Here is a 24,488-nt window from a genome sequence, read left to right as displayed (position 1 = left end):
AAAGAAAGTTCAAAAAAGATAAAGTAAAATAAAATAAAACTATAAATCGAGGAGTTTCCAACAATTCTTAAACACAAAGAAAAAGGCCTCGATCCCAACAAAATATATGGCAAGGAAAACTAATTTGACACGCACTAAAATTAGCCTACCATAAAACTTGCTTGCAATTTCTTTTTACAAAAACCAACCCTGCTTTTGATGAAAACTGTTGGACAACATATTTCATAGGCAAATCTAGAGTGTAACAATTCACCCAAAAAAACAAAAAAACAAAAAAAAAAAAAATTCCGACATGTAACAATATTCCAGGAGATAGCAAGGATTATTATCGAATCACTACACAGTATTTCGCCCTCTAAAAAATCTCTCATTATTGCCTGGATATTATTAATCAGAAAAAAAAAAAACTGCTCGAGAAGAAGTAGAAGAGCAATTAGAAACCGACAAAATTAAGACCCAGAATTCGATGGTTGATTCCCAGTAAGTCTCTGAACAATAGCCATAAACTCTTCGGGTTCTACATGAATAACCTTTGGTGATGTCAGATACACTATAACTGGACGTGCAGGCTTCTTGGTGATGCTTTTGGATTTTCTGCTCACTTCCAGAGCTGTAGGCCTTGGACCTCGCAAATGGCTTCTCATCATATTAGGATCCATCACTATATGTATAATCGGGCAGCCAAAAATAAAAAAATAAATAAAGTTGTGCGCCTATTATATGTAATTGAAAAATCAAGCTCTTCGATGTATATCCTTTTGGGGAGTTTGTATGGGCTTTGAATTGCTGCTAAAAATAATATGATTTGCAGCAGATTAATTTTTTATGGGTTGGAGTTGGAGTAAAGGTTTGGAAAATGGAAACCGATGTCAGAGTGAATTTATAGCCAGTGTGTTTGGACGGGAAGCTTCTATTATTTTCCTAGTGGGGTTTGGTTGGAAAAAGCCAAACAGAGATAAGTCTGCCAAGTTTGAAATGGTCTTCTTCGTCTCTGCGTTGCCGATGAAAATTTCATTATTTTAGTAGAGATTGCCGGCTGTCTAGTGTGTTGGATATTATATAATATTTTGAAGGCATCAATTGGTCAAACAATCAAAAGCAAATAAGAGTCAGAGAGTGGGACAAAGTCAGTCAGAGAGTCCATGTCCTCCAATTATATGGTTTTCTCCTGAGTCATAGAATTCAATATTTCATCAGAATTCTTCAAATACCTGAAATATGGGGATCAAAACAAACGCATGCTCAGCAGGGACAAAAATAAATATATATTTAATTCAACAATGTAAAAAAAATTGTTTGACTTTATGCTATAAAACGAGACTATTTTGTTGTTTTGTAAATTTGATTTACTAGTTATAACAATTTAATTATATTTCAAGATTTATTCCATGGATTAGACAGACCGATGGAAAAAAAAAAATGTCTTATACGTACTCTTGAATAATTTTGATTAAGGTATCCAATATAAGTTTTTTTGGCATGCATGTTCGGTGGTGACTGGTCGTAAATCAATAAATAATTAAATAACAGCAACAGCAAAAAGATTTGTCGTTTGACTATGATTCAATGGACCTGGTTACATTTTTCTTTTTAATAAAAAAATATATTTAATACTTTTCTGAGTTGGAGGATTTTAACATCAAATTTAAGATAACGAACCAAAATCATTGCCACCGCATTATCTCAAGATAGCTTCCTAAATTGTATTTTGATACGGGACGTATATATATATATATATATATGTATGAGGGAATTACATTATATATGATTACAAGCAATGCTTTTAGTGGTTCCATTAGCGACAACAACAGAACCAGGATCAATTAACTGTTGTTTGTTGTTACGATGCGTATATGGTGCAAAAGTGAACGATGAAAATAATTAACCTATTTTTAATTCCTAGTGTGGAATATAACTAAATAATGAATTTTTTAATCAAAGAAAAAGTAAAAAATGATTAGTATAATTAGTTAGTCAACTTTAATATACGACTTAGCAATGTTAAAACTTTAATAATATAACATGTATTTAGAATCATTCAAACGACATATATGAAACAGTTATAGTATTTGGACAATGTCATTTCTGCATTTACACTTTCGGTTTTCAAAAAAGTATAAATTAAAATAAAAACATCATTATAAAACTGCAATGTAATTTGTTATCAAAATTTTGATAAAAAAATTTGGTATATGTAATATTGCTTAATTTATTATCTAAAAAAAAACCTTGATTTTTTTTAAATAGCATCATTATTAATTAAAAAAATAGTACCATTATTTAATTTAATTATATTGGAAAATTAAGATTAAATACTCTCAATTATTTACTATTTGTCAACTGTTACATTCTCAACACACAGTTATGTCGATAATTGTAAAAATGATCCATGAAAAATTAGTTTTGATAAGAAAACTGATTATAAGATCTAAATCAATTTACATCCATTTAAAAAATTAATTTTTATTGAATTAAAAAATTACTCAAAAAAATATAAAATATTATCACCACAACCACATAAACAGAATCAACTTCACACGTCCAAAAAAATAAAAAATAAAAAATAAAAAATAAAAACCTAAATCAACTTTAAACCGGTATATAGTTTGGAATAGATGAAAATAAATCTGTTAGAAAATTAAAATAAATAAATAAAGTAAATACACTTGGAGGCATTGGTATCCTAACAAATAACAACATTATTTATTTTTGGGAAATCAAGAATATATATGTAAGCTTATAAATGATTATGATAATTAAATAATTTAAAAAATTTAATTAATAGTGTTTTTTTTTTTTTTTTGGGTGAAATAAAATTTAATTAAATAGTTGCATGGGAATGGATGAGTTCATTTTCTTTTTTGCATGGTCCCAACGTAATGAATATGGAAGAGAAAATGGCGAAATGGAAATACACGTAATTGCTATATTTTTTCTGAATCTAAACGAACCTGGAGAATGGAGTCTCCTTCTCCTCCATTATTTTCCAACAAGCAATTCACACAACAACAACGACAACAACAACTCCATCATTTTCTCTTCAGTTCCTCTCCTTCTTCTTCTACTCTGTTTTTCCATATAATTCTCTTCCTCATCACCTCCATTTCTCCCCACTTTCCCTCCGTTTTCTCTCCCTCCTAATTCTTTTCCCTTTCACATTTTTTCCACTCTTTTTTTTTTTATTTTTTTATAGTTTTCTTTTTTTTATTCCTCTTTCAAATTTAAGTGATCTTTGACATTGATTTTTTTTTTTCTCAAACAAAAAATTATCAGCGAAATTCGATTTTTTTTTTAATTATTATTTTGCTGATTTTCATTTTATTAACCTGTAGATTGCCTGATAACCTTTCAGTTTTCCTGTTCAGAATGTATAAAAGTTTGAGATTCGGAATATAAACTTGTAGATTGCATTCCGTTTCTCTTTATTGTTTATTTTCCCTGGAAAATCTCTGTTTGGGAAAATTCAAAATTGAAATTTTGGAGATCTTCCAGTTATATGATTCATGCGGTAACAACAGCGTTTTTTGGATTACGATTGAGGGTTTCTAAATCGGGCATTGAATGTGAAAGCAAGGTGAAGGGAAAAAAGAAGAAGCTTAGGTTTGGTTCTATTCTCCGATTAGAACCGCAATAGCGAAGGAAAGTGATTTAATCTACCTTACCCTCTCTTAATGGGATTGACGAAGATCGTTTTGGATGTTGGAATTCATAAAACGCAGTGTATAAGAACCTGAAAAAAGAAAGTTGGTGTTTTTCTTTGATGGGGAATTCATGTGTAGGACCAAATCTCGGTGCAAATGGATTTCTGCAATCTGTTACGGCCGCAGTTTGGAGAACCAGACCACCAGAGGATAGGCTTCCACCTCCTAACCCAGAAAGCAGTGAAAAAACTGACAAGAATGTTGGTGGTCCCGATTCTTCTAAAGCTCCTGAAGATCCTAAAAGGCCTTCTGATTCTGATCCTAAACCTTCTGATAATGCTCCTCCAATGCCGGTTCAAAGCACACCCCCTGAAACTGTGAAAATTACTCCTAAAGATCATGAACCACGCAACCAACAACAGGTGGTGGTGGAACCTGAAAAACCCATTAAGCCGGAGGTCAAAACAGAGGTAAAAGAGGAAGGGCCTAAGCCTACTGATGATGGGAAACCCCGAAAACCTTCCCATGTAAAGAGGCTTTCAAGTGCAGGTCTCCAAATGGAATCAGTTTTAGGAAGAAAAACAGGGAACATTAAGGAAATTTATAGTTTGGGTAGGAAACTTGGGCAAGGACAATTTGGGACTACGTTTTTCTGCATCGAGAAGGGAACTGGGAAAGAGTTCGCTTGCAAATCGATTGCAAAGAGGAAATTGACGACGGAAGAGGATGTTGAGGATGTTAGAAGGGAGATTCAGATAATGCACCATTTGGCTGGTCACCCAAATGTGATACAAATTGTGGGTGCTTATGAGGATGCTGTGGCTGTACATGTTGTTATGGAACTTTGTGCGGGTGGTGAGCTTTTTGATAGAATTATACAAAGAGGGCATTATACAGAGAGAAAGGCTGCTCAGCTTGCTAGGGTTATAGTTGGTGTTGTTGAAGCTTGCCATTCTCTGGGTGTTATGCATAGAGATTTGAAGCCTGAGAATTTTCTATTTGTTAACCAGGATGAGGAAGCGCCACTTAAAACAATTGACTTTGGGCTCTCAGTGTTCTTCAGACCTGGTACATTCTTAATTCTTTATTTATTTATTTTGTTAATTGACTAAGTTTCCATTTCTGGAAGCATCGTGAAATTAACTGAATGTCAAAGACCCTGTTATCATATATTTAAACTAACAAAGTCACAAATTTATTATGGAGTTAAAGAAGGAAAAAAGTAGCGTTCAACCTGTTCGTTCCTTAGATTCAAAAGTTTATCAATTTTTTATTTTGTCCGTTGTTTGCGTTTGGTTGATGCCAACTACCAACTAGCTGTTTGTATGATCCTTCATTTAATTTGTCAAAAGCTGACATAGGTTTGTCCGGTTCTGGGACGGAAGTAACTCAAATTTGTGATCCATAGACAATACATTTTGACTATTAAGAGTTTGGTACAGTTTTGGCTAGGTCAATCGGCTTATCTGAAAGTTTTGGCAAGCATCAAAATTGCCTACTAGAAATGTAAGTGCGTAGGCAAAGGGCTTTAGTAGGTTGACTTTAGGCATGCCTGTCACAATGTGCCACCTAAAGGTAAATGAGTTATCAGCCCAAATCTGCCTGCTTCCACACCAAATAGTGGTATTTGAATTATGTTTTAAAAGGTCTGTGGTATGCACTTTTTATTATCTGCAGTTTCCATGCCAAATCATGTTGAAATGTAATTGTTTGGCTCAGAGGAAGTGGAGGGAAGTAGAGGATGGTCAACCTGTGTCTTGTTTGAAAATTTTTTAGGAGAAGAAGGATTTTCAATCCATGCTAACATTGCCTACGGATTGGTTGACTTGGAAGGAATAGGTCCTAACCCTTTCTCCTTCTCAATCCTTTTTGCTTTCCGCCATTTGCAAACTAAACTAACATAACGATTTTCCTTTCAAGAACCACTGCTAGTGCATTATGGACTTTATAATGCCTAGTTGGCTTCTGTTAGGCATGAATGGAAGAAGCTTTGTATGTAATTGATTGTTAAAATTCAATGGACAGGGTCTAACGCTAGTCCTAGTATATGGGAAAGCATAGAAGATCAGAGCAATGCTTGAGCAAAAGGATACAATCTTGATTAAGTAGTCTAAAATCTTACCCTTTTCTGTGCTATGTGAAGCTCATTCAACATGTAAAATTCTTTCCTCTTAATTTTATCTAGGTGAGAAAATTTCATATCTAATCGAGAACAAATGTTCATCCTTTCAGGAGAAACTTTCACTGATGTTGTTGGAAGTCCTTACTATGTAGCCCCAGAAGTACTGCGGAAGCATTATGGTCCAGAATGTGATGTGTGGAGTGCAGGGGTTATCATTTATATTTTACTTAGTGGAGTGCCACCATTCTGGGATGGTGAGAATATCATGATTTATATCATATTTGTTTCTTATGTTCATCAATGATTCAAAGCATATATCAATTATATCTGTGATTTTCTGTGTCAGAAACCGAGCAAGGAATATTTGAGCAGGTTTTAAAAGGTGACCTTGATTTTGCATCTGAACCATGGCCTAGTATATCCGAGGGTGCAAAGGATTTGGTTCGAAGAATGCTTGTAAGGGACCCTAAAAAACGTCTAACAGCCCATGAAGTACTTTGTGAGTATGCATGTTTGGTAGCTTCTTCTTTCAGCCTTAAAGTTCATTATATCATGTGCTTTTTGGAGTCTAATAGCATGGCTTTAATGCTTTTGTTCTTGTGCAGGCCACCCATGGGTTCAAGTAGACGGTGTTGCTCCTGATAAGCCTCTTGACTCTGCTGTTTTGACTCGTTTGAAGCAATTCTCAGCCATGAACAAGCTAAAGAAAATAGCCATCAGGGTAAGTATTATTTATTCTTCAACCCTTTAAGATAAGGGGATTTCACATGTCAGGTGTGTGCCAATTTTGGAAATCATCATCTGAAATGCAATGTCTCGTTGATGGATCCTTGTTATGTTACAAAACAAAGTACAAGCACATTTTAGTCATATTGCTTAAGATATCAATGGTCTTTACTAAATGGTCTTTACTAAGTGTGTGTTTACCTTAAGCTATGTTACTTTTATTAAAAGATTTTCTTCAATAGATGAATAACTTTATTTTTAGTTCCTGTGAACTTTTTTTGTACCTGGAAGGGCGATGGAATTTCTAATCTAACTCTTCTGAATTAATTCCTATTTGATTATTACTGCAAAGGCTGGTTTGATTCTTTAAGTTATGTTGATGTTTTTGCAGGTAATTGCGGAAAGCCTGTCTGAAGAGGAAATTGCAGGGCTTAAAGAAATGTTCAAGATGATAGACGCAGATAACAGTGGACAGATTACTCTTGAAGAATTGAAGAATGGTTTGGAAAGAGTGGGTGCTAATCTCAAGGATTCTGAAATTCTTAATTTAATGCAAGCGGTAAGCTCTACTTTAAGATCAATAAAAGGCTTTACTTGGGTAAATTTCACTATTAGTTTTTATACCTACAATATTTCAACATATTATTTCCTTGGTCATTTGCTCCGGAAGAGTTCTTATAGTTAAAATGGCACTATTAGTTTTATTTGCCCCAACTCCCAAGGAACAAATAACTTGCGTGAGGGAAGAGAACAAGCACCAAAGTGTACTTCTTTTTGTCTTTTTAATATTTAATTGAACAGATCCTAGCCGGGCTATAGCTTGGCTTTAGTTTACCTATTCTTTTGGAAGTAAAAAAGCAAACGAGTAGAAAACACGCTGTTATTGGGAGCTTGGATGCGTTGGATTAGAAGTTTTACTACATGAAAGTTTTAGGAATACCCAAGAATACACACATCCAAACAGGCTTGTACAGGCAAGAAATTACAACAACGACTATAGTTGAAAAAAAGCAACAAGTCTAAGATCTAAATTGTTCCTGTTTACTAGTTATGTTTTAAACATGCCTGGCTTGTAGAAGTGATTGGTAATTACTCTGTTTTATATATATTATGTTCGATCACATTTGCTTCTTTTGGTCTATTTTGTTGGGGGGGATAAAAAAATTTTCAGGCAGATGTTGATAATAGCGGTACCATAGACTATGGCGAGTTCGTAGCAGCGATGCTCCATCTGAACAAGGTCCAGAAAGAGGATCATCTTTATGCAGCTTTCTCATACTTTGACAAAGATGGAAGTGGTTATATAACTCGAGATGAGCTCCAACAGGGCTGTGAACAGTTTGGTTTGGAAGATGTTTACTTAGACGATATCATACGCGAGGTTGACCAGGATAATGTAATTCACTTCCCTACCAGTGATAACACCCTGCTTGATCTCAATTTTTTTAAAACAACTGTAGATTTTTTTTCTTTACCTAAATGTTGGTTCTGTTTTTTCTTTGAATTACAGTTACAATTACTATTTGTCCCGTTTGTATTTTGTTTTTTCAGGATGGACGTATTGATTATAGTGAGTTTGTGGCAATGATGCAAGACACTGCTTTAGCCGCAAAAGGTTTACATAATACCAAGAGCATTGCATTTAGGGAAGCCACTAAGCAATAGTACCTGATCCTCATAAACAGTTTGATAGTTCATATGTAACTAATATATATATATATATATATAAATATTTTCTTATTTATATTATAACTTTTATAGAAATGCATACCGATGTATAAATCAGCCAGGCTTTGGAGAGAGGGAGAGAGTGAATGTACTATTCCTTTTTAGTGTTCATTAACTTCTTGTATTTAATTTACCATTCTTTTTTTTTTTTTTTTTTCCTCTTTAGATGATATCAAACCAAAATTGTTCATGGAAAACTGTCCCATGTTCATATTTTCATTTTCCTTTTGTTTACTATTTTAATTCTAATTAAAACAGTAATTTTTTTTTTTTTTTGGCCATACAATAAATTAGCTACATAAATGGTCGAATCTAGATGAGTTTTCGACTCCTAAATATGAATACAAAGCTTGTTCTTTAACATAGACTTTTTGGTTTGTACATAAAGTACTCCCAGTAACTCCAATATTGCATTATCTGTTTGAATGTGTTTTTTTTCCAAGAAGAACTCCTAGAAATGAATACAAACTTGTTCTTCAACGTAGGCTTTTTCGTTTTGGACATAACTCCCTGTCATTCCAACATTGCATTATCTGTTTGAATGTGCCCTTTTTTTCTTTAAAAGAAGAAAACGTTTTCATTTTTCTGCCCCACTTGGGGATGAACATGTTCCTATCAAGAGGCATGTGGAGGTAATTTGTATTTATGGATGTGTTGCGTGGATTAAAGAACGAAGCTCCAGCAGCTTCTGTGTCGTATATATAGGAGTCTTCTTCAAGTTTCGTCGAACATGCCGTGCTGAATCTTGTACTTCATAAACCATTATTAACTAATTTACAGTCTTTCTTGTTTATTATTTATTATTAAAAGTAGTCCTTCGCATTTATACAATCAATATTAATATATGTTGTGTTGGAGTTCATTAAATTCCCACCCTTCTTTCAATTAATACATCCAATAATATTTATTAGTCAGTCTCCGGCCATCTGGGCGGTGAAATTATAACAACGCTTTAGAATGAGTTAGAAGTAACATCAATGGGCTACCATCTATAATATGGTGCTATATTTCCTCCTTTTAAATTTTTTTAATTATTCAAATTTTTTTTTTTTAACTTTCAAATACTAGTTTTAGAAATAAGTCAATGAATGTTAGAAATAAAATTATATTTTTAGTTTCTTCTAACGAAGTATTCCCTCATAATCCCCCTTTGATCTTTTTCTGATAACTAACTAAATAAATAGGTAGAAACATTAAAGGAACTTATTTCCAAATAAAGAAAACAAACCCTAATCTTAAACTTAAATTCTAAAATATGAAACCAACAAAATGTAATTTCTTATGTAGACCAATCTGAAATTTCCTTTGTCTTATGCAATAATTAATTAACCTAGGAGGACTAGACAGGGAGATAGGATTTAATCCTTTTTTTTTTCCCTTTTTTTTTACCTATTTATTGCATCCCAAAGCATGCACATGCACATGATACTTAACCTAACACACACAAACACAAGCACATATATCCCTTTCAGTTCATGTTCACCTTTCTTAAAACTTTTTGAGAAAAACTCTTACCTTTCAAATTCATCCTTCATTTTCAAGACTCTTTTTCAGGGTGATGGAAAATGGAAGATCAGAAAAAAGGAGAGAGAGAGAGAGAGAGAGAGAGAAGGTGTTTAGTCCCTGCTCAAAATATTGACACCCTTTTCTCCTGTCTGTTTCGCCTTTGCAATTACAAATGGACCATCTTGTTTTGTCTGCAATATAATTTTAACTTTCCACATTGATCAAATGGAAAACAGATAAAAACAGGCTGGTTTGGATGATTAATGACAGGATAAAGATGCACTGCCTTTTCCTTGATTGTTACATTTCCTTCTTCACCATTATCATACATGTTTAAGTAATATACTCGTCTTTGTTTTTTCTTTGGATATGCATCATTTTCATGTTCTATATACATCATCTATATGTCTCTACATATTTATTTATATTAACTGTTATTCATCAAATTATAATTTTAAAAATAATTACAAAAAGGTACTTTTTGAATTTTCTCGATGGAATAATACATATATTTCTGTGGATATTCCTAGAGACTACAATGACCTGCTTATTTGATTCCGAAACCATATTTAATGATGGGAGAAATCCTTTTTTTTTCTTTTTTTCTTTTTTCCCCAAATAAATACAAAACTCTTATAATAAATAAATTTACTTTATCAACATTCAACTTATAAAAGGCAATATTATCATTCCCCATTACAAGATGATGCTAAAGTGGAAAATCTTTGTGCACACTTAGCTCTTGCTTTTTTTTTTATATATATATATTAAAAGAGTGAAATTGGGACTCAATCAGTGATGTGAAAACATTGTTGTTTAATTGTTTTGGGTCAGAAAGTGGGTGTATAATGAGAGAAAAAAGTAGTCTTGGGATCACTTGAACACCCAAATGGCAATTCAGCACTACTAACATGTGCCTTGCCACTACTATACCCCTCCACTTACTGGCCTTTGATGATCATTTCGCAATTCCCACTCACTCAATCACCTCACCTCCCACTTTTATATCAATATAATTTTTATTTCTAGGGAATAATTCTTATTTGAAATTGAAAATATTGATATATCAAATACTAAATGTTGTCAATTATCCAACTAAATTTTTAATTTTAATTATTGACTGAGATAATATATTTCTGATTTTATATTCAAGATACATTACCAACAAATCATAATTCAATACATATAACTTATTTTTTTACACTTACCCCTCTACATTTTCACATTTTCATATCTTTTAACATACTGAGATCTAAAATCATCTTATCTATATAACAAAATTTTCATAGAAAGTAATAGATATGCCACTAGTTTTATTATATATTGTTTGAAAGAGAAATATACATATAATATATATACATATATATATCAGAATTTTGTATGTGAGTTTCATCATTTCCTGGGTCCTTTTTTTTTTTTTTTTTTTAGTTTTCTGTTTGGCATAAAATATGTTTTATTTTATTTTATTTTACTTTTTATGGGTCTTCAAAAATGTCTCTGTTTGATCGGATTGGACTCCATGATTCTTCCGTCTAACATGCACATGCAAGAAAGGCCAAAAAGCGTTCAAGAAAAATAAATAAAAAATAAAAATAAATAAAAAAATTCAATTACGAACCTATCAGATACGTGATCTCAAAAATCCACGTGGAAGCACCGCAAGGCATTGGCAACTGTTTGAGTACCACGTGTCAGGCATGTGCGGTGGTTACTCACAGCCATCAAATTCTGCTGAGCTGTCTTTAGCAGATTCTGGACTCTACACGTGGTGAAGGAATGACGGCTAATCCATGTATTAATTTAATATATATATATATTTTTTAAAAAAGGCACTCGCTAAAAAATGCTTGATAATCCTTTAGGAGGAGACTGGACCTAACCATAAGACTGCCTGTCCCTGACAGTCACGTCCTTGTCACGTGACTTTCCCTACGAAGGGCGGCACCGCCCCTCTCTCGGATTTTTAAGAGAGAGAAAAACAAAGTTAATTTTTTTTTTTTTTTTCAGAAGACAGGAAAAAGTTAAGAGTATGTAATTTTTTGTTTAACAATTTTGAGGCATTTTACTTTTTTATTGTAGATATATTTGTCATAATTTTACCTAAAAGGATTGAGATTTTTATGAATTTACATCCATACCCTTCTGTTTGTTTTCATAGCAAAAATGCCCTTTTACATTTTAATTTTGTTATTTATTTATTTTATTTTTTTGGAGTGAACCTCCTACATGAGTTCCTAATTTGCGCTATTTATCTCTTTAATTATGTAATTTTTTTTTTTTTTGTAGCAGAGAAATGACATGCACCAAAGATGGATTAATTTTAATTTTTAGAGGTGTAGACGTAACATCGATACCTAGAAATTTTACCACTTTCAGTTTGTGATTATTTGATTTAAACTGTATAAGACCCAAAAAAAAAAAAAAAATCAGTACATTGACTGATCGTTTTCATATTATTTGATTTTGGTTATATTAAAATCTTTGACACGGGACACAATACCAAATTATTTGAAACATAGAATAAAGACATTGTAAAATTGTAGTAGTTCGTGCAAAGCTAAGGTTTAAAACAAAAGGGCCAAAAAAAAAAAAAAAGGAAGGAGCCTACTAAAAATGATCCAATAACTCTGAAAAAATATAGTTGATATAGCCAATCTAAGCGAGAGAATAAAATCATGCTTACCCATGTATATAAGAAAGTTGAAAGGGCTAGTTATGTAATTGGGGAGGATGAACCTGTAATTTCAATCATAATAGGAGATTAAAAAGTGGTTTTGGAAAAAAAAGCAAAAAAAAAAGGGATTATTTATGAAAATAGTTGAGGGGTTACCACGTGGGAGGAAGTCGTGGAGCAAATGCGACCAAGCATCCACTAGTAGTAAGAGCAGCACCAGTAGTCCATCACCACCAGGTCCACGGCAAAAGGCAGACAGCTCCTTATCATCAGGAACCACTAAATATGTCCTTTTGGGGGCCACTTTTGTCCACTCCTTTTGTTCTCTCTCACTTCTCTCCCTTTATGTGTAGCCACTCGTCCGTCCTGTTCTCAATTACATCCTTACCCTTCACTCTTCCCTCAATTCACTAATTCACCACTACTACAAGTTTTTTGGTTTTTTTTTTTTTTTTTAATTCCTTTTTTAATTGTTTTTCGTGATGTAGAAATGACTGAAAACGGATTGCTAGGTATTATCTTTACCGATCGATCGATCTCATTTGTAACCCCAAGTTGGCAAAAAAATTTATTTACATGCATGTGTCCGTTTTCCTTAAAAATAGATATGTATACAGTGAATATTAACCATACTCCATGTCGTTGAATAAATTGCTAAATTTACATACTGATTGGAAATTGCACATGGGGTTTTTTGATTAATTTAAGGAATGTTTCTTTTTTAGGTCCATTGAAAGCCTCACTAATTGGGGAAATATTCATGCATCTGCATGATATATATATTTGTCATTAGTACATGGCCGCTAATTAGTTTGAGAAATATTACACCCAATAATAGAGAAAAAGTTTAGCACTTTGTAAGACATTTGGTTTTGCTAATTAGGCAGACATTAATGTTTGTTTAGTGCAGGCCGACACTATCTATGCATCATTCATGCGTTGTCTTGAAGGATTTATGTTAACTTTTATGCTAGGATAACGAACCCACGGCTCAAAATGGACAAGTTCTCAGTGCAGGTACAGAATATCCAACATATGTATATATAAGTCTATATTATATAATGAATTTCCATATATATATTAATCACAATTACTATTTCAAAAATGTAGCTAGGTACGAAGGTACATCTTCGGGCCTACTTCGTTTGTCCAATTTCTATGGATTTTTTGTGTTTTGGACAATCAATTTCCATAGATCTAAAGAGGGCAAGTGAATATATATAGTACATACATGCGTCAGGATCCAACCAAGCTAGCAAAGTAAAAATTAATGCGAACGGTGTCAAAGAAGACAGAAAAGGTTAAAGGACGCAGGGTGAGTACTGAGTACTGAATAGGGTTGATGAACAATATTAATGTGCTATTCGCACATGGCACACAAACTCTTATACTGCTGTGCTATTTAAGTGACGACTCTTCTGAACTATGCAATGTACTAGTGAATGCTATCTTGTACGTATAGTTTTTCTTCCCTTTCGTCTCATTCTTTAATTTTCTTCAAAGATATAATTATGACAGTTGCAAGTCCAGGACTATTTATTTCACAATTATGCAACTATGTTAATTTATATAATCATGCACCTATATTTATAACTTTTTTCATTTTTTATTTTATTTTAAAGGATGATGATTGAAATTCGTATTTATTCTCTAAACTACTCCTCATGTTTGATGAAAAAAACTAAATGATTATACATATATATGTATAATTGATGATCATTATGACGCTAAAGAGGACAAGAATGACGATATAATTATAATTAATATATATAATTGCATGAGTATTGATCATGTTATTAATTCCCCGTTTTGTCATGTTCATACTTCTTTCTCCGAATAATGCCACAAAGGGCTGAAAGACTAGCAAAGAGATGGATGATGACGTCAAACTATTATTGCAATTCAAAAATGTAAAGCACACGCTTTAGAGAAAAATTCCAAAACTTTGGCCCGCTAGCTATAGCTTCCCTGTTTCAAGGGTAATCCTGGAGAGAACGAACACCGCATATTTCAAGACATGTTTGGGGTCTCTGACCTTTGCATACAAACAAAAAAAATTAAATTACTTGCCCATGGAGTGGAGGTGGGGAAGCCCTTACTTCATTAGCCGGCACATCAGCCACATCCATGTAGCGTTAAACTTCATTATTGTCAAAAGCTTATTTATGATTATAATTGACTCCGGCCTGATCAACCCTAGCTTGTTAGTTCTAATCCAACAAATTTATGTATGTATACATAAACATATATTCAACAATGTTATGATGGTTGAACCAAGGAAAAAAATTAGACCAATATTATGATGGCGTTTCGTTGCATACAAGAGCTAGTAAATGTCTTTTAGCGCTTATATGCAAGATTCTACCATAATATAAGTGTCAATATCTATCATAGAAAAATTTGACATTTATATTTGTTTTGATCTGTTGAAAATATATTTTCAATATAAAACGGAAACATATTAATCTATTTTTAGAATTAAAAATGTCATAGAAATTAATAATATTTTAAAATTAATTTAATAAAATGAGAATTCAATAGATTCTCATTACATATAATTAGAAAGTAATATTCTCAATATATATGTATATAAATATATCTTTTTAAGTTAAATCTGAAAAACTTATTTCACTCAATCATACATAGAGGAGAATATTTTATTAGACGATGTTAGACAGTTAATTATGTTGCTCAATTGCTATTTAGTTACATATAATTCGGGATACAATATCATGTATTACATGCAATTGTTTATTGGACAACAAAAGAAGCTCGACATTGCCAGTAGAAAATGACAATATATAAATTATCCAAACACGTGTACGGCAAGGATAATATATAGGACTAAAATATGAACATGATTGGTGCTCGTAAGAAAGGATCTATCATATCTCATACAACATTGAATATTATATATTTTTATGTATTGAAGTCAAGTACTTATCAACATTATGGAATTATATGTATATGTATACATGTGTGAGTAGTGCTGTAATTAAAGGACAAACATGGGGGTTTTTTGGTAACTTTGATGTAAACCCTCTTTAATTGCTCTTTATAAGAGAAGTGGATGCGGCATAAGAGTGTCAAATTTGAGCTCTGAATATTGAACTTCTAAAACTAGCTCTCTTTTTCTCTCTCATCTTCTATTGATCTTCTTCAACTCTGGCTTTTTCTTTTTTTTTAGCTTTTGGCTTTTTAGTGATACATAAAGGTATATGGATAATATTATGTAATCATTATGATCTTCTTCTACCATTTTAATCATACAATAATTGACTGCCATGATGATTTTTGTGTCATTGCTGCTGTCTCAAGTGTATTATGATTTTTCCCTACTATGAATATGGGTTTGAATGCATCATATCCCTTAGCTTTTTTGGAACTATGTCTAGTGTTTTATGATGCTTCATCAACTATTTTCTATTCTAATTTTCTTCCATTTCAATCAGATATCTAAAAATAATAAAAAATTCTTCCTCACTCCTTCTGTCTCTTTCTTTATACTGTAGAGATAACATTTGCAAAAGAGTTTCTCAATAAGGTTGCTCACAAAATCTAACATAATACCACTTCCCCCTCTCTCTCTCTCTCTCTCTCTCTCTCTCTCTATATATATATATATATATATATATAAAGTCACTGTTTTTTACATTTTTTTTTTTTTGGGGATTCATATTGGACCCAATGTCTGCAATTTTATGTGTATATTTTCAGAGGGAGATAGAAATTATGTCATTGTGGTTGTTTGGACTTGCAAACATTTTGTCCATAAAATATATATAAAAGAAAAAAAGAATTAATTGATTATGAAAATTAGTGAAATGCATGCATATATATTTTGAAGCTGATTATGTATTTTTTTTTTTTTTTGTTTGGAAGATGGCTACAACGTTGGCGAGGACGAAATCGGAGCAATTGGTGGAGACGGTGGCGGCAGCATTTAAGTCGCCGCCATCAACCACCAACGAAACTGTTGGATCGGCTGATAGCGGTGGGACACTTTCGAGGAAGTCTAGCCGGCTAATCACGGCGGCTTCGCCAGGGAGAGCCAGCGGCGCCAGCAAAAACACCCACATTAGGAAGTCGAGAAGTGCCCAGATAAAGCTTGATTTCGACGATGTCAGCAGCGGCGCGGCTCTTAGCCGAGCTTCCAGTGCTAGCTTGGGCTTGTCTTTCTCCTTCACGGGCTTCACTGTGCCTCCTGATGAAATCGCCGATTCTAAGCCTTTTAGCGACGAGGATATCCGTAAGTTAAAACTTTTTATTTTTTTATTTTTTTCCCATGCACAAATTAAACAAACTAAATTTTATTATTATTATTATTTATAGATTAATTAATTTACATAAACACGACGTGACATTTTATTATTCATTAGTTTTTTTATTTTTTTTTATTTTTACATATTATGATTATCATATTCATTTTTAAAAGTTTTTTCAAATATATATTTTTTTTTTTATGGTTTCTGTATTATTTTTATATTCTATACATCTTAAATTTTTGAAAATTTTTTGCTTGACAAGATTTAAGGGTTATCCTTATAGTCCAATATTTTAGACTATGTCCCATTAAATCATTAACAGCCTCACTCCATAGCAAAATGTGTAAGGTCGAAGAACATCTAATAATGACCATATCTAACATATATACATGGATCTAATATTAATTTTCCATATATGGGTTAATATTGTAAATTAAGAAGAAATAAATTTTTAACTTTGTCCATTTCCTTTTCAAATTTTTACAGTCCGTACAGTTCCTCTTGCATTAGCGTAGCAAAGATTTGAGTTTGTCTAATTCGATGATGAAATAATTTCGTTGCTGGGAAACAATTAAAAAAAAGAGAAAGAACAGCCAGAGAGAGTCCAGATTGATTGTTCAAATATATTAACGCTTCCGGTATGTTCTTGAAATATAATAATGGTATACAAAGGGAAGGGTAGTTTGGTCATTGCAGGGGAAGGTGAAAGAAACCTTTGGAAAAACAGCAGCGTCGAGAGTGAGGGCATTGAGAAAATGATTGGTGGTATGATTTGTGTGGTGTTTTTGTTAGGTAGGGAAAAAGGGTGGTAGCAAAAAAAGGCCATACAATTTTTTTCTTTTTTCCTTTTCTTTTTGGCTTTAAAGAGGAAATACAGTTTGCTAACTTTTTCTGCTGAAATCCATTAATTTCCTGAGAAGCTGCCAGTTTATGACTTTAAATAAAAGTGAAAGCTGCTTTGTAACGACCTGTGGAAAAAGCTGCACTATTAGACCCACCTCTGCTCCAAAAAAGCCTAACACCTTACCCTCCTTTTTACCAATTATTGACACCGTCTTTGAAATTATACACTTATAAACATTGGGAACATATTCACACCTTGTATTTCATAGTGATGATGCTTATGTGTTAATAGTGTCATTAGCCTAGCCAAATTTTTAGTTTTAAATCTCTAAATGAATTAGCTTCCTTCTTAGCACTTCACAAATCTTAGCAGATTAAAACTCTAATATACATGTTTACCAAAAAAAAAAAAAAAAAAAAACTTATATATATAACATAATAATATTTTGTTAATTTTTTCAATAGTAAAATTTGAGATGTGGTTTAGAGTGATACTGGGAGAACTACCACATATTTATATATGCACTCTTTCACAAAGACACAGGAAATAGACTTCTAGACTAATCAATTTGGGATTTATATAAAATCCAAATTTTAATGTTTAAGAAACCACACAAAGTTTTGAAACTACACAAATCTTTAAAAGACTCTATTCAATCGAAAAAAGACACCTATTTAATTGAAAACACATACACTTATCTAATTAGTATTTCCATTCAAATATAAAAAATCCAGCATTATTCCTCTTTTTTTCATACTATATTTATTTATTCGAAGTGTCAAAAATTAGGGCTGCCCATTTGGAGTGATGGTCCCAAACTTATCGATCTAAGAGAGTGGCAAGTGAAGTTTGTCGTTTTTAATACCCATCGCTCCCTGTGGACACCACTAACATCTATTTTACATCAAACTTTCCAAATCACAACCAAAGACATGCTTTGACCATGACACAAAGAAAATATATATTTGTCAAAGTTGGGTCCCCAATATAGGTGAACCATCTTAAATCTTTGATGGCAAATGATGGGAAATTTTGATCTTAAAAGTCTGGGATTTGACTTGACTAATCACTACTTAATAAGTCAGTCAACCTAGGTTTTTTATTTATTTATTTTCCTCCCCATCATAGTTGCCACTATCTCTCTACCAAAAACTAGACTTTTCTGTTCTCTAGGACTACTTTGATTCCACAAATTCAGGGAAAGAAACAAAAAGAAAAACAGAGTGAAATTGCTTCTCATGAAGTTGGAGGCTAAAGGTCCTCTAATCTCTATCAAAATTTATAATTATACTTTTTTACTGTGACAAATATTATTCAGTCTGAGTCTTGGACTTTTGTAGTTTATTGTGTTATGATCTCCATATATTAGAAACTATATTGCGAAACGACAAAAAAAGAACCTTCCAACTCAACTGTAATTTTTATGACTTAGACTGGATTGCATTTCTCACTGTAAAGTTGTTTTAGAAGGTATGCTTCCAAATTATGGGCTTCGAGTCTTATATTTAGGCTAATATTAGTCAATCTCTAGAACCTGCCATAAATTCAGCTAGATTAGCATTAGAAGGTATGCTTCCAAATTATGGGTTTTGAATCTTATATTTAGGCTAATATTAGTCCATCTCTAGAACTTGCCATAAATTCAGCTGTATAACGGAATTAGCAAACTCTGTCCGTACTTGTGTATCCAGCTGAAGCTATATAGTAATAGCATATAGAGATCCTCAAAGTTAATTGTTTCAAGTTTTGGTACCAGAGCAGTAAATAGCTAATTCTTTATATTGACCACTAAATTACCTTGAACAATCTTTTAAGTTTCTTTCTACAGGTATATGTGTGTGTGTGTGTATGTATATATATATATATATATATATATATATTCTACATGTATGTGTGCGCGTGTGTGTATATATATATATATATATATATTTGTTTTGTCCTGGAAAGGTGAAGAAGAAAAAGAAAATGAATATTTTACCTAGAGCTATCATTTCATATATGCAGCTGAAGATCTTGAAGCTGGAATTCGTAAGCCAAAATTTCAAGCTGAACCTACTTTGCCTATTTATCTCAAGGTAAAAAAAGAAAAAAGTCTTGCCAAGTTGCTCTGTAAGCTTTTTTCTTCCTAAACCTGAAAAACTGAATCTAACCGGTGCTCAAAACTGTGCTCTCACTGATAGTGCAAAAGAATTGATTTGATACTATCTATTTGGACAGGCAAAGGATGGAGATTTGTTTGCATCAACGCGACCTATAGAACATGGCTAGCAATATAGCATGGTCAGGTTCAGTCTTGTACAGAGTTTCATTCTATATGACTTGTATGTACAAGACTTGCCCTTCTTTCCTGTCAAAACTGCAACAATAAAGAAGAGAAACGCTTAATATGAATTTTGTGTTAGATGATATAGGACTAAGTAAAACTTCTGTTTTCAAACTGGTTAAAAAAGTTAGTTTAGACTTGCATTCTGTCTAGGAATCCAATCTCTGTTTGTTTCTGAGCCGTGGACTCTGCCGTGAGTAAAAAAGGCTCAAACATAGAAAAACACAAAAAGGGTGGTGGCATTGCCAAGGAAAGAAGGGTATGGACAGTCTGTTAAATCTTTATGTAGAAGTAACAGATATTACTTTCTTAGTTAATTTGTGCAATTGTTTCTGACAACTATTGCATAGAATTTGTTACCAGATTCAACTCCCTGCCTTCGCTAAATTTTGAGGTTAAATTTTGCAGTTCACTGATGTGACATACAAGATAATCATCAAGGGAATAAGAACGAATGAAGAGAAGGACATCTTGAATGGGATTACTGGTTCAGTAAATCCAGGAGAGGTTTTGGCTTTGATGGGTCCCTCAGGGAGTGGAAAAACAACACTCCTAAATTTGCTTGGAGGGAGGCTGTTCCAGTCCACGGTTGGAGGGTCAATTACTTACAATGATCAGACATTTTCTAAGTCATTAAAAAGCAGGTAAGGATTTCAAAAATTCATTTCAACTAGTTCATTTTCTCTTAGTCTTACCTTGATAGTGAAACAAAACGAAAAAAAAAAAAAAAAGGTTCAAATAGTGGTTTTCTTTATGTTTCAGATTTTCAGTTTCTACCAAAAGATGATAGGACCTTTCATATAGAATTTCAATATTCAAGAAAATTACATTAAACATATGGCAGGATAGGGTTTGTAACTCAAGACGACGTGCTATTTCCTCACCTCACAGTGAAGGAAACATTAACATATGCTGCACTCCTACGATTGCCTAAGGCATTAACAAAAGAGCAGAAGGAAAAAAGAGCAATAGATGTCATTCATGAGCTTGGCTTAGAGAGGTAAATTCTCTTTTTATCCTGCTACCATTGTATCTTGGAATGTTCTATAACCACCGCCTATGTCCCAATGCCTTAGCACTAGATGTATAAAAATGATCTTGAAATTGGATTTGAAAGGTAATAAACAAAAGTGTCAAATGTATACAGGTGCCAAGATACTATGATTGGTGGCTCGTTTGTTCGAGGAGTTTCAGGGGGAGAGAGGAAGAGAGTTTCCATTGGCAATGAGATTATAATCAACCCTTCTCTTCTTTTTCTTGATGAGCCAACCTCTGGCCTGGATTCTACAACAGCTCTGAAAACTGTTCAGATGTTACATGACATAGCAGAGGTATAAAAACTCGAAATCCCCACAACTTTCCTCACCGGGCCTTCTGTCAAATACTTTAAACAGACAAGATACTGTATTTCCTTACCTTCCAATGTGATTCTTGATTGAGTCATTACCATACTAGTCAGTCCTAACATCACTTCAGTACTTTTCAAGCACTGGCCAGAGTGCAGAATATCTTCCAAACTTTTTGCAATTCCAAGCTCTAATCCATATAAAAACTTACAATATGCCGGTGATTTTTCAAAAGAGAAGTGATAGGTTGAATTATCTAACACATTTTAAAAAAAAAAAAAAAAAAAAAAGAAGACTGAATTGCTTTACTAAGATGTTATAATTTTATGTCAGGCTGGAAAAACAGTGGTGACAACAATCCACCAGCCATCAAGCAGACTCTTCCACAAATTCGACAAGTTGATTCTTCTTGGGAAGGGAAGCTTGCTCTACTTTGGAAAGGCATCGGAAGCAATGACATATTTCTCATCGATAGGATGTTCCCCTTTAATTGCCATGAACCCTGCAGAGTTCCTGCTAGATCTTGCAAATGGAAATGTAAATGATGTTTCTTTACCATCAGAATTAGAGGATAGAGTGCAAACAGAGTGTGCAGATACTGACACTAGGAATGGAAAACCATCTCCTGTCAGCGTGCATGAGGTAAATTCTTTGTCCAACTCATTCCTAATGATTATACATTATGCTTCAAAACTCAGATTAAGTATTTGAGCACAGAAAAGGTAAGGTAAAAGATCGAATATAGGAAACAATGTGATTCCTGAAGCAACCTCATAACTTGTCTTTTGTTTGTTATTGGAAACAGTATCTGGTGGAGGCCTATGATACAAAAGTTGCAGAAAATGAGAAGAAGAAACTTAAGATTCCTCTTCCTCTTGATGAAGAACTGAAGTCAAAGGTGAGTTGTCCAAAACGAGAATGGGGAGCAAGCTGGTTTCAACAATATTCTATATTGTTCTGTAGAGGAATTAAGGAACGGAAGCATGATTACTTCAGCTGGTTGAGAATCACCCAAGTTCTCTCCACTGCAATTATCTTGGGATTACTATGGTGGCAATCAGATGCTCACACTCCCAAAGGCCTGCAAGATCAGGTAAAATATTGTCTTCTCAAAGCATACAACTTGACAGACATTTTCATGCCGCATTTTCTTCCTCTCCATGCCATCTCAAATTTTTCATACACAAGGCTTCTGTCAACAGCATTTTCATCAAAGTTGCAATGAGTAAGATTCAAGAGAACCCCCCCCCCCCCCGCGGCGGAAAAAAAAAAAAAAAATGACAGAAGAGAGAATAAGAAATTATGTTAATCATTTTTCCATATAATAATCACGACCAATTATCTCCAGATCTAGAAACTTAAGCTTCTAAGTTGCAGGCAGGACTTCTTTTCTTCATCGCCGTCTTCTGGGGATTCTTTCCTGTCTTCACTGCAATCTTTACATTTCCTCAAGAAAGAGCCATGTTGAGTAAGGAACGTGCGGCAAATATGTATAGATTAAGTGCATATTTCTTGGCTAGGACTACAAGTGACCTTCCGCTTGATCTGCTTCTACCAATATTGTTCCTTGTGGTCGTATACTTCATGGCAGGCTTAAGGCTGAGTGTTTCTCCCTTTTTCCTAAGCATGCTTATAGTTCTTCTTAGCATTGTGGCAGCTCAGGTTTGCTTTTTTTTTTTTTTTTTTCACCTACTGATTTGAAAAACACCAGAAATTAAAAAAAAAAAATGTTACAATTAAACATTGAATTGATGTAATACAGGGTCTTGGACTAGCTATTGGAGCTACACTCATGGACCTAAAGAAGGCCACAACTCTGGCTTCAGTAACTGTGATGACCTTCATGCTGGCTGGTGGATTCTTTGTGAATGTAAGCATTCTTTGTTACCTAAAGACATAAATTACTGTTCAAGAGCTTGTTTATATAGCAGGCAACAGAGAAAATAATACCAATTTTTCTGCAATTCTACAGAAAGTCCCAGTATTCATATCTTGGGTTAGGTATATGTCTTTCAACTACCACACCTACAAGCTTCTCCTCAAGGTTCAGTACCGACACATCACACCCACCATTAATGGGATGAGATTAGATTCTGGAATAACGGAAGTTGGTGCTCTGGTAGCTATGGTTTTTGGATATCGTTTTTTGGCATATCTTTCATTGAGAAGGATGAAACTTCAATCTGGAGCTTAAAGGGTGTTTGAACAATTTTTCAAGGAAAGCTTAGGTCTAACCAAAATACTTTCCGGTTTCATCTGCATCAAAAGCTATCTTTATGGAAGCCTTATATTCATATCTCAACTAAGAGAAAGCTATTAAGAGTGATTAGATAAAGAAAACCCTGTATTCTGTATTCTAAAAATTTGAGAATTTTTTTTTCTTGTTATAGTAGGTTATAAAAATATAACAGGACCAGTTCCTCTCGGCGTGTATGAAAATGCATATGTAAAAAGAATTTTTCAGAGATGTTATTTTTAAAGAGATCGAAGACAATGAAGTGAAAGTTAATGAGTTTTGTTGACATTGATGAAACAGTAATTTGTGTAGTAGACACCAAAACTTTTATGGTTGCTTCTACTTGCATTTAGGAATTAACTTCTAGATTTAACTTCTTAGTTGCATGGGTAGAAAATGCAGCAAAGATGTTTGGTTTATGATTCTTCTTTCCACACCCCCCCCCCCCCCCCCCCCCCCCCCCCCTTCCTCAATTTCTTGTCAATTAAAAGGACAATATACAAAAATGTTACGTCCTCTAATAGTTCGCTGTTTATCATTATTATTCATTGTATCAAAAAGAAAAGTAGCTGCATAAAATATTGTCTTTGTTATATAAACATTTTATTTCTATCAACTGATTGAAATTACAAAAGTTACATCACATAGATTTAACCCCCACCAAAAAGAAAATTAAAAACATTTATTTTGAAAAAATTGCATCAATCATCAAGGGTAAGTTAAAAAGCATTTACATCAATCATCTTCTTTGTGAGGTGATAACGGAAATTAGAGCAAGCTGAGATTTGGAGAAATGAGAGACTTTATTTTGCTTTTTGGTGTACCGTATACACGATGTTGCTTCATCATCGCCCATGTAGGCTTAACTTCTTGGGTTGGAATTGTAAATATGGGGCCACTTAACCCAGTTTAAACCCCCAATTTTGGACTTTAGGATAAATAATCTGACAACTGCAGAGAGTCTCTCTCTCTCTCTCTCTCTCTCTCCCTCTCTCTCTCTTTATAAGTTTCTTGCAGGTTCCTCATCGTATCAGAAATGAATATACATATATATATATATATATATAAATATATGAT

The 24,488-nt window shown here is 33.3% G+C and overlaps 2 protein-coding genes across 4 annotated transcripts; both read left to right on the top strand.

The window, feature by feature from the left end:
* The first annotated feature begins 2,877 nt into the window (after positions 1 to 2,877).
* Positions 2,878 to 8,388, top strand: LOC107433607 (calcium-dependent protein kinase 20). The gene is made up of 7 exons (XM_016044903.4): positions 2,878 to 4,709; positions 5,874 to 6,017; positions 6,110 to 6,262; positions 6,369 to 6,484; positions 6,881 to 7,048; positions 7,661 to 7,885; positions 8,041 to 8,388. The coding sequence occupies exons 1-7, from the start codon at positions 3,761 to 3,763 to the stop codon at positions 8,152 to 8,154; spliced, it is 1,869 nt and encodes a 622-aa protein (XP_015900389.2). The 5' UTR covers positions 2,878 to 3,760; the 3' UTR covers positions 8,155 to 8,388.
* A 7,065-nt stretch (positions 8,389 to 15,453) lies between these two features.
* On the top strand, positions 15,454 to 23,697 carry LOC107433650 (ABC transporter G family member 22). Of its 3 annotated transcripts, none has more exons than XM_016044967.4 (11): positions 15,454 to 15,611; positions 16,280 to 16,646; positions 19,511 to 19,581; positions 20,238 to 20,473; positions 20,674 to 20,829; positions 20,977 to 21,160; positions 21,509 to 21,817; positions 21,981 to 22,268; positions 22,553 to 22,837; positions 22,938 to 23,045; positions 23,148 to 23,697. In XM_016044967.4, the coding sequence occupies exons 2-11, from the start codon at positions 16,280 to 16,282 to the stop codon at positions 23,367 to 23,369; spliced, it is 2,226 nt and encodes a 741-aa protein (XP_015900453.1). In that variant the 5' UTR covers positions 15,454 to 15,611; the 3' UTR covers positions 23,370 to 23,697. The 3 variants fall into 3 exon arrangements, with proteins under 3 accessions (XP_015900453.1, XP_024922887.1, XP_024922888.1); XM_025067120.3 differs by lacking the exon at positions 15,454 to 15,611 and adding an exon at positions 19,724 to 19,786 and having other exon boundaries at positions 16,578 to 16,646; XM_025067119.3 differs by lacking the exons at positions 15,454 to 15,611; positions 19,511 to 19,581 and having other exon boundaries at positions 16,366 to 16,646.
* The last annotated feature ends 791 nt before the right edge of the window (positions 23,698 to 24,488 follow it).

This window comes from Ziziphus jujuba, chromosome 11 (assembly GCF_031755915.1).
Source record: "Ziziphus jujuba cultivar Dongzao chromosome 11, ASM3175591v1".
Taxonomy (NCBI): Eukaryota; Viridiplantae; Streptophyta; class Magnoliopsida; order Rosales; family Rhamnaceae; genus Ziziphus; species Ziziphus jujuba.
This window is presented reverse-complemented; position numbering and strand designations above follow the sequence as displayed.